Consider the following 18,412-nt stretch of genomic DNA (forward strand, 5'->3'; position numbering starts at 1 on the left):
CTGGACAGCTGGGCAGATCATGGGGGGAAGTTGAGTCGAAAGGGTACTGAGAATTTCATTTCAGAGTTCTTGGTGTCTGTCACCATGCTGCATCTGGATTTTATGTGTTTATTTTCACAGGTTCACTTTCATTCTGAAAATGCATTTAAGTATCTTAAGAAAATAGGTTTGGAATAGAGAAAAAACTGGAAGAGTATTGTTATATTTCCAATCTTTGGGAGACTGTGCTGTGCTGGGGCTCAGAGACCCTAACTAACCTAATTAATGTTCAATTTGATGGGGACTGGATGAACTTCTGTCAATTAACTTTGGCCTGGTCTCTGAATGACACACATTGCCCCCTTGTTTTGACCTACATTTCACACCTCTGGACTATTTCCTCTTGTCAGTTCAAGGGTCTCTGAGGTCCTTCCCGTTCTGGTTTTCTCCAAATCCGTGGTCTTCATAGCCCTGTAATTAAGCCAGGGGGCAGAGTGACAGTGCAGCCCCTAGCTTCTCCGACCATGGCCATTCATCCTCATGGGACACTGTGACCACAGCTGCCCATGGCGTCTCTGCACAGCTCAAGAGGCCGTGCCAGAAGAAGCCAGGGTACTTTGGGCAGGTGGCGGTGGGGGGGACTCAAAAGAGGCCAGAAGCAGGCAGGCTGACTTATACCTTAAAGTGAGGAGTCAGGGCTTGGCCCTTTGGTCCCCAGCTCCTGGCACACAGGCTAGGCTCATGGTGGCAGCCCAGTGTCTAGAAATTATTAAATAAACTGACAGCAGATGTTGGTCTAAACGAGGCAGGGGCTGATGGCTCTGTTTGGACTGGTGGTTCCTTCACAAACCTGATACAGAGGGAGCAAGGTATCTTAAAATCAAATTGTGGGATGGCCTTTTGGGAGCTCAACTCAGTACAGTTAAGCAGCCTTATGCATATTTCAACAAGGAATTAGTGGAACAGATTGATGCCTCTGATGTAGGGCTTAGCACTATTTTCTCCCCAAAGATGCAGGGTGAGAACACTAGCCATCAGTCCACATGGGCCCACCATCCCTCCCTGAGTCTGCTTACTGGGAAAGCAGAGACCCCACATGGTGTAGTCCTCCCTTCCCAGATGGCTGACGTGTACACACAGGGGCCAAAATGGATCTCTGCATCCTTGTCAGGGCTGAAGCAAAGGGAACCCTTGGCTGGTGTGGCCTGCAGGTGCCAAGACCCAGCATGCCAGCACTGAAGAGATGCTTACTCCTCCTGCAAAGTGGAAAGACCCCATAGGTGTCTGCCCTCTTTTCCCAGAGGTTTTCCGAGACACATGGAAAGAACGAGACTGCCATATGCAAGGCGATCTGTCATTATTTTGGATTATACTACCAACAGAGGATGTGGAAGTTATTCCTTCTGAATTTCTGACTTTGAAAATGTGTCTACATTTGTTTTAGAGGGGGCATGTTCCCTGAGGGACATCCATATTTAATCTTTCACTTTTGGTCTGAGGAGGGAAACCTGTAGCTTTGAGACCAGGCCTGGTTTTCTTCCATGAGCACAGATGATGAGAGTGTGTTGTTGGCAACAGTCATTTGGAAGTGGACTGGCAGATCCACCCACACCTGCCAGGCCCCTCGTTTAATTCTGGTCCCCATCAATTACAGAAAGCTTTGACTCTGATGGCAGTTCTCAAAGTATGGTCCATGGGCCATTAGCATCACTTAGAAACTCACTAGAAATGCACATTCTCTGAATCAGACATATTTGAGGATGCGGGTGTGTGTGTGTGTGTGTGTGTGTGTGTGTGTGTGTGTGTGTGTGTAGCCTGCTCTCTCTGTTTTATCAAACCCTCCCAGGGACTTCTGACTCAGACTTGGGTCTGCGATCTTGTGACATGCATGAGGTTTTGAGAACTATGTCTTCTTTAACTGAATGGCAGGTCCTGAGCCCCTGCTGGGTGTGAGACGTACTGAGCTTTCCTGAAAGGCAGAAGTGCCTAGAAGAGCCATAAGTCTTGAGTTTTGGCAGATATTATCCTGGATAGCAGGAATGGAAGTGGGACAGATCATGACCTGGGCCGAGGTCGAGTCAGGAGCTCAACCTACTGAGCCACCTAGGCACCCCTTTTCCTGCTTCTAATTTTTTTAAATGTTTATTTTTGAGAGAGAGAGAGAGAGAGAGAGAGAGAGAGAGAGAGAGAAAACGTGAGCTAGCAGGAGTGGGGGAGGGTCAAAGAGAGGGAGACACAGAATCTGAAGCAGGCTCCAGGCTCTGAGCTGGAGAGAAGCTTGGTCAGAGAAACAGAGTCACAATGAAAAGTGACTGAAGGCCTAGAAATCTTTCTCTGAACACAGGCTAAAAGTAACACGAGGGAAGGTGACACGTGACCGACCTCTCTGGATTGTTCTTGCAACCTCCTGTGAATCTACAGTAATTTCCAAATAAAGAGCAAAAAAATAATAATAACAACACCAAGAGCTTCTGGATTTCCAAAGTGCTGGCCTATCTAGTTCACATCCGACCTGGAAGAGAAAAATAATTAGCGGTTCCCAGAGTACAAATTACACCGATCTGTAGTATTACTCAAATTTTCCTTGAAGCCCTTTATAGAAACAGAAAGACGTGTCTTATATGTTGATGATACCTGTATGTCTTATTCTTCCCAACTAGGCATATTCTTGTATTTCTTGAATAGGTGGTTGTACTTCTCGAAAATGCTTTCTAGAGATGTACACAGGCAGCACAACTTGGAGTTACCGAGAATGAGACTGTGCTCTGAATTGAAGGTTCTTAACCCCCCTGGGCCAGAGTTTGAGACTTGTCCTACACCTCAGGCAGGGAAAGGAGAGGAGCCCAGGTTCGCTGTAGCCACAGCAAGGAGACCACCCCCTGGGTGTGGGTACCAGTGCATGCCTCTGCTTCCTCTTTGAAATCTTTAAGTGCTTGGTCGGCGGCAGAATGAGACCATGCATGTTTAAAGACCAAGTTGGCAGCAAAGCAAATCCTTTAGAGGAACTGCTGTTCTCTGTATTAGGGGAGGAAGGGAATTTAGCCAGATCTCTGGTCACTTATCAAGTACGGTAGTTCCATAGGAGATTCGAGTATGAAATCCTAGCCTGTCCTCTGGGGGAGGGAATTGCAGGGAAATGCCAAGAGTAGCTCCACTTTCAGTGCCAGTGTAAAGATCACAGAGCCCAGAAACACAGATTACCCTGTGAAAACATTGAATTTTTGTTGTCTAGAGGAAGTAGGAGGCTCATGAGAAGCTGAAGGAGAAGAGCTAAGGAAAGAGCACACTGTACCTTTCATTTCAGTGTAATTATGAGCTGAAATGACCATTTTCACATCTAGTGAAGCTTCTGAGTCTAGTGTGCCGGGGTAGTTATCCCAACTCAAACATTGATATGGAGTTGTGTGAATTTTTTCCCCCTAGTCAATGGAGTTGGATAAAAGATTGCTGTAAATTTCTGGGGCAGGTGGCAAGCTGGTTTACGGAACGCAAGGCGATGAGAACCTCTGGCTTACGGAAAGTAGCATGAATTAATAATCATTTAATTGGCTCCTCCATTATGTTGCTGGTTTGGGAGATGGAAGTTTAGATGGAGGGGCTGTCAGTGGCACTTTAGCTAAGAGTTTGACAGTTGAGACATGGAGGTGGCGGCTGCCTTTGGCCTCTCCACAAGGAGTGAATGTCCAGCAGCAGCCCAGGCCCTCAGTGGGCTCACCTTGGGGCCCCCATAAGGAGGAAGATAAGCACTTTGGGGTATACCATCTCTATTTGCCACCCCACCATGAAGGAGAGAAATGCAGAAGAAACTTCCCAGAAACACGAACAGCTCAGCGCATTCCCAGGATCTCCCCAAGGGAGGTCTTTGGCCAAAGGGAGGCTGGCCTGCAGCACAGAATATCCATCATACCAACAGCCCCATTGGTGATGAGATGACTTCTGCTCATGAAATACAGAAACTACTTCTGAGTACTTTGGTTTTGGGGGAGGGCAAGTCCATGTCTTGGCTGATGATTGGAGGAAGCAAAAACTTCATTTCCAGTTTTTCTTCAGGTTTCTTTTTCACGAGGCCACTTCATGCCTTACCTCTCTTCAGAGCTGTACGGACAACATCACCAGGTGTGAAATGGGGCATTATGAGTCCACTGATGGTCTATGGTATTGCAAGTACATCTTTTAAATTTTCTGTGGCCAAAATTTCAGTGACTCAGGCTTTAATTTGTTAGTGAGGACTGGAATTGGAAGACTGGTTTTATCAGGTAAAGTTACAGAGGCTGTGTTTTCTACCATACTTGGCCATTCTATGAGCCTCCTAAGTTTATACTTTTCTAACCTCTTTTTTAAAGTAATTCACTTCCTGGGGCGCCTGGGTGGCTTAGTCAGTTGAGCGGCCGGCTTCGGCTCAGGTCATGATCTCACGCCGTGAGTTCAAGCCCCGCGTCGGGCTCTGTGCTGACAGCTCGGAGCCTGGAGCCTGTTTCGGATTCTGTGTCTCCCTCTCTCTGACCCTCCCCCATTCATGCTCTGTCTCTCTCTGTCTCAAAAATAAACAAACTTTAAAAAAAAAAAAAAGTAATTCACTTCCTATATGAAACTGCTTGGCTTGTTTTATTCTGTCTGCTTGGAACATAAAATCTCAAGCAAAACTTGCATGATTACAGGTTGGCACTCCTTTTCTCCCAACTTCCTCTAATTAGTATGACAAGAGGGGTGACTTTTTAAATAATTACTTTGAGAGTTTAAATGCTTCCCAAAGAAATATTTTAAAAGCAAAGGGTATCTGGAAGTTGATGTCTCCATGCATATGTTATTTTCCCCCTTAAGGAAAGCCCTTTCCCCCCTTCCTTCCTTAAGGAAGCCATGTACTGACTACTGTGTTTCATTAGGAATGAAATTATTTTGCCTCACATGTAGAGGAACCTAAGAGAATAAAATAGAGAGTCATGAATCAGGTCTGCCTCTCTCGGTATTTATCTTTGTCATTTGTAGTGTCCAGCCCATCACAGTTTAAGGGAAAATGGTGGCTTCTGGCCCAGAAAGCCAACTTTGAAGTTTGTGTACTCCATAAGAATGACATGCCAGTCCTTTCTGTCCCTTATCAAGCAAGTTGGGTAGCAAAGCTATAAACTCCTAACAAGCAAGTGCTTAAACCCCTTAGAAAGTTAGCCTGGCTAGGAATGCACGGCTCACATCCTATCAGGTCGTGGAAGGGTTTGACCCACCATTTCATTGTCGCTATTCCATCTGCCTAGCTTTATATAGAGTATGTAATCTATAACGCGTGCATTCACATGGCTCTTCACCACATTTCTATCCCTTTCCAAGTGCCAGGAGCCCAGCATGTTACCCGTGAAAGATTCGTTGAGATTTAACACATATTTTTGTATGATAGAACTGCCAAAATAAGAAAATTGCTTTAACCAGCAAAGTAAAAAAATACCACCTGATATTTTGCACAGTATGGATCCAAATATCAACTTTTTCACGGACAGTTGAATTTAAATGCTGAACTATTTAATTAGAATATTAAAAATAATATAACTTCCTGACAACCTTAGAAAATGGGAAAGTGGTCCATTTTATTCTAGTCTTCTTTCCTAGTACCAATTTTTTACATAGTTATATCATGATGTAATGCATATTTTATCTGATTTTTCTTCTGATTAACATTCTTGAGAACTTTTCCACATTGGTTCACAGCTCTTATTTTTAATGTCTTCTGATAACCAGTAGAGTAGCTATACCATTGTTTACTTGACCATGCCCTGTTGTAAGAGACTACATTGCTTCCAGTTCATTTTGTCATTATTGTAAAAACCACTACAGGTAGTAACCCTTCCAAGTTGTTTGGCTTTCTGTTGCCAGGATAAACCAAAGGTTCCAGGCACTGTTTAAATTAAAGCTTGTCTCTGAAGTGCGTGTATTTCCAATTAACTACTATGATGTCATAGTGGCCTTAAAGTGACCAGTAATTGATTTTTTAAATAATGTTTCCTAGACTCCCTCCTAGAATTTAAGTTAAAGTTTAGAAAAGTCTTCAAAAGCAGAAAACCACAATACTTTCTCTCTTGGTATTCATACAACCTCATTTACTTAGGCCTACAATGTATGCTAGTGACGAACTAAAATAGAAATTGATTTTAAGACTCTGGCCCTTTTGAAGTAGTTCAGCGGGAAGCAGCTTGAGAAATCTTCAGACTGTCTGTGGCCTGTAGTAAACCCTTATCCAGCCTGCTGATGGAGAACTTGTACAGCTGTTGGCACATCTACAGAAATTGTATAAAGACATGGGTGCCATGTCTTGATAGTGATTGACATATTAATATTGGGGGTCAAGCTAGGAGGGAGCTGCTGGACTAGTTAACCTAACTCTTAGGAGCAGTCCCATATCACCCAGGGAAACACAATGGGATTGTAACTGGGTGTTAATAGATTCTAAGAATGGCACAGCTTTATCTTTAGGAAGTGAGCTAGTGAGCTGCAGGTGGCTAATGTCTACCACTAGACAGATCTGATCTAATAAACATGCAGGCTGTCCAGGATAGAAGGAAGCTGAGCTCCAGAAGTTTTTACACCAGCAGGTGCAGCATTTTCATATTACAGCATGGCTGGTGTATTACTGGGGAGAAAGAGGTATGAGGGAGAGAGTGCCAATTTTATTTATTAAAGCACTTTATAAGGATTCCTTAGCTTGAGCTCACAAAGGAAGCTTTACAATTCCAGAGAAGTTAAGGAGTTTGAAAATTAAAAAAAAAAAAAGTAATAAAAGTTCCCCTCTCCATGCAGGGGGAAAGGATAGTGGCTTCTGAAACCAGAATGCTCACCTCTGCAACCTTGTCACAATTCATCATTCATTCAGCACTGAAAGAAGAGGGTGGGCTCTGGTCAGACAAGGAAGCTAATGCCACACTGGGCTACCTATGTTTGCCCTTCAGCTCCGAGTGAGTGAGATGAGTTGGGTGGTCTCATCCTCGGTGGTCTCCTCCTTAGGGCTCATCCACCCACACGGCCTCACAACTGCACATTTGACCACCTTTCTAAAGGGTGTTAGTGGCAGACTGAGGGCATTTACAAGATGATGGCATGGTCTTATAAAAGAAAAATGTTGTTTCAGGTTGGGCAGAGTAACAAAAAAGACAGGGAGTGGGTGTTTGGAATGGAATCTGTATCTTGGTTTGCCTCTAATGGAAGGAGGAGCGGGTGGCAGCTCTTTCCTAACTATAAGTGCAGAGCCTAACTAATGCCTACAGGTCGGAGGTGGAAATAGGGAAGGGGTTGGGGAAGGGATGGCTGAACCAAATAAAGTAAACACCTAATGCCTCCTCTCACCCCATCTGTAGAATGCTTTTGAACTGTTAATATATAGAGGATAATCAGTAAGCAAAAATGAAAAATGATGGAGAATGAGGAACTTTCTGGGAGTCAGGGGGCACTTAATTCCCTGACCCATTAGTTAAGGACTCCTGTTGTGGTAGTGTTCAGGCAGGGGCCCATCACACTGTGAGGTCGAAAACCTGCGACACAGGGTTCCTTTGAGGGGCCAGGGGATGGGAAGTGGGCCATGGGGGAACTGGTCTAGAATGTTACAGCACCTAGTTAATCGGCAGCCATTCCATCACATTAAATATCCAGCCGTCATGTATTACCTTTCAAGTGAAAATGAATAACTCCCATTAAGAGCAAAATGGGTTTGAAGTCGATTCGAGACAGATTAAAGTACTGTTATGAATGTGTGTGTTGGGAGGAGGAGGGGTCTATGTATAAAATGCTTGTCCTTGTACTTTTTAAATAATAGATGCCCTACAAACTTATGCAGACCAGGTTACCAAGATACTGGGGTTTAAAGGTCACAAGATGTGCATTCTGGGAAGAGCATCAACTTCCTGGAATATTTCCTGCATTTAGCAATTCTTTCTTCAAAATTATTTGTGGCCTTATGATTTTAATGAATAAAATTGATTTTCTAAAATTGTTTATTAAAAGGCACATCTATAATGAGAGCATCTTGGTATCCACGTCAGAACAAATTTCAAAGCTGAGCCTAAAGTAGAAACACAAGCTAGGTAACTAGACTGGGTGATACAGATAGCTTTTGCACTTAAGGGTAAAAATTAGGCTTTCTAAACCAAGGACCTCAATAGCAAGTCAAATTCTTTTTCAATGAGGGGAATGGGTATATATTTCTCCCGACCATTTTCAGGATTTTAAAAATCATTCGTAGCAAAATTCTGAAAAAGGAAGTTCTTTGTTCACAAGTGAGAGAACCATCCTTAGATACTGACCAGGTTTTAGAATGACCACATCCACTCCTGGTGGGATTTGTGTTTACGCTGGAGAAGCACTGCTGATCCTTGTTAAACCTTTAACCCAGTGGTTTTCTCATCAAATTCTTCCAGATCCTTTTCTGTATTTCAGAGAACTCCTTCCACCCACGTTTCTGTACCTATTGTTTGCTTCTTAAGTCTCATGTGACTCTCCTCATTAATTAATGTTTTGGTTGTTTTTTTGGTGAAATGGGGCATGGTTTGGGCAAGCAGAGAGGAGACTTTCCCTCTTACCACCTACTCAGAATAAACGCTTGTGTCTGGAGCATTGGCTAGATTATATGTTGGATTCATGCCCTACGTCTTTCACTCTTCAATTACTTTTTCCCCAAAAGCAGGTTGCTAAACTCAAACTTTTTTTTTCCCCCCAAGTATTTATATGCGGATATCCATGTGAACCTTTCTCAGGTCACATGTGTCATGTCTCCTGTAATGTGCTGTGCTGTGATTCCAAGAGCTGGGAAAATAAAGTTGAGCTCACATAGTTGAGGACTTCTGTGAAAGCAGAGTGTGTCTGGGTACTCAGGTTGACTAGCCATTTGGTAAGACTCCCTACCCACTCTCAACCCGACTGCCCCCCATAGGCCAGCAGATTGTGTCTTGATTGGGGGGAAGTCATAATACAACGAATTTAGCTTAATCCAACTCAGAGCCTTTTAGTCCCTATTTTTTTTTTTTTTCTCAGCATTCAGTTGTTAAAGTAGTGACAGAAATTCATGGGGGAAAAAGGAACACTTGCTTCTTTTCCAGTGTGCTTGATAAGTCAGTCCGGATGCTCATCCTACTTGAGTTTTGGTGTTTCAAGAAAATCCTGTGCTATAAATGAATGTTGATTTTCACCCAACACAAACCCTCTGGGAGCTGGCCTGGTCTGGCTGCTGTATCGCATCTTCTGCTTTTCCTTCCAGCATCGTCCAGCCAAGCAGAGAAGGAGCTGACAGATTCTCCCGCGACCTCCAAACGCATCTCCTTCACAGGTAGCTCAGAATCTCCTCTTTCTTCAAAGCGACCTAAAACAACAGAGGAGACCAAATCAGAGCAGGTGAGACGGGAAGGGGCTCTGCTGGTTGGGGGAGGGGGAGAGCATTCTAGACACCAGTGGGGAACACACTTTTGGGTGGGTGGGCTTGGGGCAGACACAGGCACTGGTGGGAACTGAAGATTCAGCCAGAGGGGTGGATGTATCCCCCACAGATGTACCAGTGTCCCTACTGCAAGTACAGCAATGCCGACGTCAACCGCCTCCGGGTGCACGCCATGACGCAGCACTCCGTGCAGCCCATGCTGCGTTGCCCCCTGTGCCAGGACATGCTCAACAACAAGATCCACCTCCAGCTGCACCTCACCCACCTCCACAGCGTGGCACCTGACTGCGTGGAGAAACTCATTATGACGGTAAGGCAGCCGGCAGCAAGACCTGTGGCTTCTCTTTCCCGAGGTCAAAGGTGATGCAGTAACATGGAGGAGATTCTGTTTTGTTGGGTGAGAAAGCCAGTGTAGAGTTGGAAATATCAAAAATGGCCCTAGACCTCTGTTCTTCTGTACCTGCCTTTGACTGGGTACGACCATGTTGTGACTGTAGCCCAAAGCATTGAATGTGTATGTGTTTCTCCACCTTCCCTTATTATCCTCCCTCCTGGTCTGATGCAGAGATTAGCTAACCACTTACATAAAGATATTGTTATTTAGACTCTGCAAACCTTCAATAAGTTGGTCATGTTCTAGGTTGCTGTTAGTCTCATTTCATCCTCACAACAGCCTTGTTTAAAAAATAAAGGTTTGGACATGTTCACATTAACAGCTGAGGAAACTGAGGCTCAGAGAGTTTAGCTGACTTGATGCCACTTGTAAGTGGTAGGGTTGAAATTTGAACCCACATTTTCCAGCTCTAGGGGTGTGACCCTGTAATGTGGGCACTTCTCAAGCCAATATCTGAATTCTCGGAGCAGTAGAATGGTCAGTGGGATAGCATGTGTTGACTCATGGGCGAGGGCTTTGCATTTTCAACACGCTATTGCTACACCTGCAGGTTTTAAAAGCATGGCTCTAAGTGGCTACTGTAGCTCCCAAAAGGTTAGCATAAAGATTTAATTGTAATGTGAAAACTTTACAAATTCCACAGGTGATACTAATATCCTGCTTTTCTATCTGTGATGGGGCTGCTGTGCAAGCCCATTCCTGATTACTAGAGGAAAAACTACCAAAGAGAATTATTCTCACCTCTAACTTATTTCAACAGTAGAGTAATAGGTTAATTTGATGGCCTTTTCATGTACAGATTCCCAGGGAGGTAGTCGGTTCAGAATTCCATGTTATAACGTGCAGGTTACAAACATATAACCTCTAGGCATTTCCTATTCCATTTGGTTATGCAAGATGAATGAATAATGTTCTAAGTGATGTTTAGTCGTGGGGAACATATAATTAATGCATCAAGAGAACTTTAGCAGCCAATAGGAAACTTGAAGGTGACCCAGCATAAGTTTCATCTCAGAGATCTTTCAAGTATAAATTCCCTTTCTGTGGGTGTTTTCAGATAGACTGGTGAACACTGTGTAAAGATTCTCTGTGAGTGGAGACCGTTTTTTTGGATGGGTAGGTTTCTGTGTTACAGGTATTGGCATTCTCACCAGCCTTGGAAATAACAAGGGGATTTTCTCAGGCCTCATCACACTTCCCACTGATGGCCTGGAACCATAAGAGCCTGAAGGAACAGAAAGTGATATGGGAAGCATTTTTAGTACTTAATGGCATCTTTCTTCTCCTCAGGTGATAATTTTTCCTATTTGATATAAGTCTGGTCTAGAAAATATGAGCCTATAATAATCTGTATGACTGGTTTACATTAAACAGTAGGTTTCCTTTATACATCCCTAGGGACTATAATATAAATTATATTTCAAATATCCATTGTTTGTCATATTTTTATAACAGTGAAAGTGAGGTGCATTTCACATAAGTGAGTCTGGTGGTCATTATGAATCTTCTTCATTTACCAACGGAGTCTTCAAGGACAACATGTAACTACTGTGTTCCTGGGGTACCAATCCCTAAGATAATTCTGGATGTTACTCACTAACTAGCACCTTCTCAGCAGTGATTCTCGACCTTTTTAGAGACTCCAATAAAAGTGATTCTGTAGCCTTACTGGGTTATTCTATGCACAGTAAAGTTGGACAACCACTGTTAAGACCACCATTGAGTATTCTGCATATACAAAACTGTGTATACTGCCAGGGAGCATAAGAATACCTTAAAATTCATACATGGAACCAGGTTTATAAACCCTGTTCTACAAGAATCCCTGACAACATAATTATATAGGAGAAGCATGATCCCTAAAAGGGTTGTACTTGGTACTTTGTACTGAAACCCCTGTGTACCTTATCTTCCCACAGCAGACAATGGAGATTTTTTCTATAGAAATGTAGACTTTTTTTTAAGTTCTTTTTTTTAATTCCACTATAGTTAACATTGTTATATTAGTTTCAGGTGTACAGTATAGCAATTCAACAGTTCTATACGTTATTCAGTGCTCATCATGATAAATGTATTCTTAATTCCCTTCACCTATTTCCCCATCCCCCCACCTCCCCTCTGGTAACCATCAGTTTGGTCTCTATAGTTAAGAGTCTTTTTCTTGGATTGCCTCCCTCCCTCCCTCCCCCCACACCTTTATCTGTTGTGTTTCTTAAATTCCACAGATGAGTGAAATCATGTGGTATTTGTCTTTCTCTGACTTATTTCGCTTAGCATTACACTTTCTAGACCCATCCATTTTGGTGCAAATGGCAACATTTCGTTTTTTGTTTTTTTTTTTTTTATGGCTGAATAATACTCCATTGTGTATATATACCACATCTTCTTTATCCATTCATCAATCACTGGACACTTAGGCTGCTTCCATAGTCTGGCTATTGCAAATAATGCTGGAATAAACATAAGGATACTTATATCCTTTCCAATTAGTGTTTTTGTATTCTTTGGGTAAACACCCAGTAGTATGATTACTGGATCATAGGGTAATTCTATTTTTAACTTTTTGGGAAACCTCCATACTGTTTTCCACAGTGACGATACCAGTTTGCATTCCCACCAACAGTGCCTGAGTTTTCCTTTTTCTCCATGTCCTCGCCAACACTTGCTGTTCCTTGTGTTTTTGATTGTAGCCATTCTAGGAGGTGTGAGGTGGTATCTCATTTTAGTTTTAATTTGCATTTCCCTGGCAATGAGTGGTGCTGAACATCTTTTCATGTGTCTGTTAGCCATCTGTATCTCTTTGGAGAAGTATTTGTTCATGTCTTCTGCCCATTTTTTAATTGGTTTATTTGGGGGGGGGTTAGGTTATATAAGTTCTGTACATATTTTGGATACTAACCCTTCATTGGATATATCATTTGCAAATATCTCCTCCCATTTAGTAGGCTGTCTTTTTAGTTTTGTTCCTTCACTGGAAGGAAGTGAAGCCTTTTATTTTGATGTAGTCCCAAGAGTTTATTTTGTCTTTTATTTCCCCTGCCTCGGGAGACATATCTAGAAAAATGCAGCTATAGCCAATGTTAGAGAAATTACTGCCTGTGCTCTCTTAAATAATTTTTATGGTTTCAGTTCTCACATTTAGGTCTTTCATGCATTTTGGATTTAATGTTTGTATGGTGTAAGGAAGCGATCCATTTTCATTCTTTTGCATGTTGCTGCCCAGCTTTCCCATCATCATTTGTTAGAGAGACTGTCTTTTCCCATTGTATATTCTTTTCTCCTTTGTCAAAGATTAATTGATCATATAATTGTGGGTTCATTTCTGGGTTTTCTATTCTGTTTCATTGAACTGTGTGTCTTTTTGTGCCAGTACCATACTGCTTTGATTACTACAGCTTTGCTGCATAACTTGAAGTATGGAATTGTGATATCTTCAGTTCTTTTTCAAGAATTGCTTTGGCAATTCAGGGTCTTTTGTGATTCCATACAAATTTTAGGATTGTGAAAAATGTTGTTGGTATTTTGATAGGGATTGCATTAAATGTGTAGATTACTTTGAGTAGTATAGACATTTTAACAATATTTGTTCTTCCAATCCATGAGCATGGAATGTCTTTCCATTTCTTGGTGTCGTCTTCAGTTTCTTTCATCAATGTTTTAAGTTTTCAGAGTACAGGACTTTTACCTTGGTTAAGTATATTCCTAGGTACTTCATTATTTTTGGTGCAATTATAAATGGGACTGTTTTTACTAGAAATGTAGACCTTTCTGAAAAGTGTGCAAATTGTGGGAAAGGTTCTGATTATAGGAAGTCACTTTGCTAGCAGCAAGAGAAAGTTAGTGGATTCAGAAACAAAGTTGAAAGTTGTGAGAAATATAATCATATGAGGGTTTTACTCTTAAAGGTATATGTAAAGATGGTTTAATACCCTCTGTCTGCATTAGAAGATGGAGTTATTGCCTGGCTGTCAGTATTGAATTGGTTTTTCAAGCTCTGAGGATGGTTTGCATTGAGGTGATGAAGTATTTCCATTTTGATCCTTTAGTTCAGCAGGAAAAGATGAGCAATCAGGGTTAGAGGAGAATTGATGGCTGTAGCTTAGGGGGAATCCATAATCCTGTTTGAGGACTGAAGTTTGCCCTCCTGAATCAAAACAGATACCACTGTGCTTCCTCTGAAAAGTTTGGTGTTAAAATGGAATTTGTAATTGTTTTATAACCAAGTGATTATAATAAGCCTGTGGTGACAATCATGCTCCTGGAGGGCATTTTACTGTAAATTTATTAAAAAATTGGCCATGGGAAGGTATTGGTTGGACTTTCTGACTGTATGTTTGTTTGTTCCTGGTCAACTGGAACAGGAAACTCTGAAAACAGCATGATGAGAAATGTCCCTCAAATCAGAGCTCCAGTTTAAAATTTTTTTTAATGTTTATTTATTTTTGAGAGAGAGTGAGGGAAAGGCAGAGAGAGAGGGAGACACAGAATCTGAAACGGGCTCCGGGCTCTGAGCTGTCAGCACAGAGCCCGACGTGGGGCTCGAACCCACACAGTGTGAGATCATGACCTGAGCCGAAGTCAGAAGCTTAACCAACTGAGCCACCCAGGTGCCCCAGAGTTCCAGTTTTCAAAAGCATATCATTAAGGAATGGCCAGTGTATAGTCATTCATCCTCCAAAAGGAGAAAGTTATGTCTGCCTTGTCCCCAAGTGGCCAGGATGAATGGTGGTAAGAGGAGTGACTTTCCTTCCTTGTCAAATGGTTTGACTATTAGCTGCAGTTGGCTGTAGAATAGGAAAAGCTGGCAAAATCTACCACACAGACAATTCTTGATAGACGTTGGGTATGTCCCGGGTATCTAAAGCTATAAATTCGGATAAACATTTTCTGCTGTCTGGGTCCAAGGTCACAAGATTTGGCTTGAATTGGGTTTCAGTTCTTCTAAAAGTAAATTTCACCCTGATAAATGGAAATAGATTACTTTCTACACAATGTCTTTCCGTTCAGTTGTAAATGGAGAGTGTTTTGAGGAGGCTTCATTTAATAATACCTTATCAGACAGCTTTCAGGAACCTGCAGTGTCTAATATGTCTGTTGCTATGGTAACAGCTGCTTGCTTATGCTCTGCATCTCATATCTGTGTCTTCCATGGGCCCCCTTCTCCTTACCGATGAAGGGGCTTGAAAATATTCTCCACTGGGAACAATCGCAGCTCTGGTCCTCCACTATGGAAACTGCACCCGCAGCACTTCATTCTGCTTGGCCTATTGGAAACAGACCTCCAAAGAGTGTTTTTATACACGTCATATCAAAGAAGCAAATCTATAAAGCCTAAGGGTTTTGAGACAAGTGCCCCTCCAGACCTGACCGAGCAGGCTGCTCCCAGTGTCGGCTCCACAGAACTCTCACCTATTTACAGAGAAGGTAGAGATTTCAAATTGGTGGAGGGGATGTAGGAGCTCCTGTTCTGTACCCTCCATTTCCTACTCTTTTGGGGGAAGGAGGGTTGAGGCTGAGGGGGAACATGTTCCTGGCCCCTCCATAAGAATGGGAAAGACCACCTACTATGCATTTCAATACTCTTATACTAATTGATCACTGTCCTTCTAAGTAACAGGACACACCACTGGGCTCCTGGAGCATTAATATGGGGAAATTGTTTTTGTTCCTTTGTCACTTACCACAATATGACCTCATAGTGGAGATGGGGATAGGCTCCTGAGCAGCCCAGGAACTTCTTTTTCTCTAGCTCTTCATCTTATCTCCCTTTGGTAGTTCTTAGTTATCCAGTATTTTCTGTTTGTGCACAGGTTTCCCTTCTGTGCTCCTGGCCCTGCACCCCATTTTTCTCTCTCCTCCCTTCCTGTCTCCCCTGCCCTCTGCGCCCCCTACTCCCCCTACTCAGGAGCAATAGTTTGTGTCCTGTGACTTCTTTCAGTCATTGTCTGTCTCCCTGTGCATCTATGGGCCTCTGGGACAGGCTTGCTGTCTGCCCCCCCTAACTGGGGCGGCGGGTGGCCACTAGCCCTGGGGCTTTTGCACCTGCTTGGGTACCAGCTCTCTCACTTTGTCTCTATCTCAGAGGAAGGTAATGAAAATAATCGGGCTTCATTAATTCCAAGCCCTGTGAGATGATAGCCATTTGGAGCCTGTTTGCCAATTAGATGGTCTAAATTAGAAGTGACCTTGGTATACTGCCACTGCTTGCCTCTCTGAGTCTAATGAAGCTTTTCTCTCCAATCCATTCTCCTTCTCAACTTTCTTTTCTGTCACCCTGTGTGTGTGTTAACTATTCCTGTGTTTCCTGTTCTTCTAGTCACCTTTTTATTTTTGTCTTTCTTATTCTTAGTTTTTAAACTCTGGTTAGGGCTATGTTATTTTCTGGCCCACGTGAACATGGCCCTACAGTTTTTCCTCATGAGTTTTAGGTTCACACACACACACACACACACACACACACAAAGATAGACAACCACATAGAAAACAATTTAGAAAGGAAACAAGAAAGAGAGAGAAAGCAGGCCCTCTAGCCTCTGTGGGCCAGTGCCCAGCCTGGCACATTTGGGAGGGAGTAAAGGAAAGGAGAACAATTCTGAAGCCCTGCTGCCAGGAGGTGCTCTGCATTGCTGGCTGCAGAAGTGCAGAGACCAGTGGACAGGCTCCCGTGGTGGCCGGTGCAGGAGCAGTGAGCAGCCTGAGTCCCACTGCAGCCTGCAGACATACCACTAGCTAGAATGCTGAGCTCCCGAAGCATCTGGGTTTGAACTTCAGTATTAACAGAAGCAGTTCCTTACTTACAAGGATGCGGAGACTGGCCAGGTCTGCATCAGGAATGCCTGTGTCTGAGGCTATCCTGCCTTCTCCTATCTGAGGTGGTTCATTCTAATGATTTTTACTGAAAAGTGAAAGATTTGAGGGTTCCTTAGGAGTCTAGGTTTTGTCAAACGTATTTTTTCACTTGGAATAGTGAACCTTTTAGAAAGATCCCCTACTTAGGTGAGCAATGCCAAGGGTGTAGGGATAGTATCTTTGCTTTCCAGCATGTAGAACACGTTGGTTGTATTGGTCTAAGTCAGACAAGGTGGCCTTGAGTGGTAAATTTGCATGGATAGTCCCATGAGAACTTAGCATGGTATATACCCCTTGGCTGTTCAGGGTGCTTTATTTGGCCATTCCACATCCATGATCTGGAGAAAACAGGAAGCGAGAGGGCTCCTTATAACTCTAGCTTCTTCTACCGAGAAAGAATAAACACCGGTGGTCCCTCCCAAGTGTCATAGTGGCAGCCAGACCCACATCCAACCCTCTGGGTTTTATAAGGAGTGTCCTTGGGGCTTTAGGGTCCATTCACCTGATAGAAACTTGAGAAGAATCAAGTCATAATCCGAAACAATGGTGAACCAAACAGAAGTAGGAACTAGGTATTTATGAACCCATGTCACCTCTCCTGGTAGTTCAAGGACAGTTAACTTGAGTCCATGGATTTTTCTCTAGGGAGCCTGTGATTTCCTGAAATTATCTGTAGTAGTTTCTGTGTGAAAGTATGTTTTTAGGCATCTGCAGCCTTCCTCAGATTTTCTAAGGTTATGATCTCTGAAAGGTTATTTATTCTGGCTTGTGAGCTTCTTGGGCACAGGGACTTTGTCTCACCATATCTTAACAGGCGTGCAATACAGGGACCCTGTACGATATCTAGTGAATGATGGTCAAATGGATGGGTAAGCAGAGTCACTTGAGGTCCTTCCTTCTCAACAACTAAGTTGTTTTGAAATTGCTTAAGCTTGAAGACTTTCAGTGTCAGTGTGGAACTCTTTTATTTCTATTGTTGTTTATGAGAATTGCCTCAACTTCAAGATTTCTGGCATCAGAGCAGAACTCCATATTTCTCTTGTATATATGAGACCTATTTACTTAAGAAGATTTCACAGCCACTTTTCTGTCACTACCTCAGTTCCAAAGGTGATTTTTTCCTGCATTCCCATCAACTCTGAAGACTCTCAGGAACGTATGTGGTATCTAGAAGATTACCATGGAATTGCCTGTTGCATGGCCAAGGCCAGGCTAAAAGTATGTTAGCTAAGTTGACAGTAAATTATTTTAAAAAACACACACACAAAATCTATCAGTGAAATACTATAACCTAAAAAAAAAAAAAAAAAGTCTGTTTTAATAGTCTCTGGTCCCCTGTATACATAGAGTATTTGGGACATAATTTAACATATTCAGTGTTGATGGATGTATAGATTATGAGAAAAATCAATCTACATGGATGGAATAGTGACATGGAGAAAGTATAGTTGTTTGTACCAATTGTGTTGTCATCTGGCCAAACCTGAAACTTTTCGTTTGGCTTTTGAATCTGGAGTAGAAGTAGGAAGAGGGAGATTGGAGGGAGGGAGGGAGGGAGGAAAGAGAGCATATGCATGCATGTGTTTTGTCTGCAGGGGAAGGTGGTGCCATCCTGTTATTTGAGGGTGTCTGAGGTTTGGGCACATCTGGGATGGTTCTGGTTATGCTGCAGTCAGGTTGTGTCCTCTCACACACCTACATGCTCCAGTGCACCTAGCAAAAGGGAGGGTCTTCACAGAACAGTGCTCAGCACACCTGAGGGACTGCCTTTCCCAGTGACTTTC

General features: G+C 42.9%; 1 protein-coding gene across 1 annotated transcript in view; it reads left to right on the forward strand.

Moving 5' to 3' along the window:
- ZFHX3 (zinc finger homeobox 3) overlaps positions 1-18,412 on the forward strand; it is a 237,236-nt gene that overhangs the window by 203,019 nt on the left and 15,805 nt on the right. Inside the window, 2 exon segments of the mRNA XM_049622703.1 lie at positions 9,209-9,342; positions 9,495-9,695. Coding sequence (XP_049478660.1) covers positions 9,209-9,342; positions 9,495-9,695 — 335 coding nt within the window.

Source organism: Panthera uncia (genome assembly GCF_023721935.1).
Source record: "Panthera uncia isolate 11264 chromosome E2 unlocalized genomic scaffold, Puncia_PCG_1.0 HiC_scaffold_20, whole genome shotgun sequence".
NCBI lineage: Eukaryota > Metazoa > Chordata > Mammalia > Carnivora > Felidae > Panthera > Panthera uncia.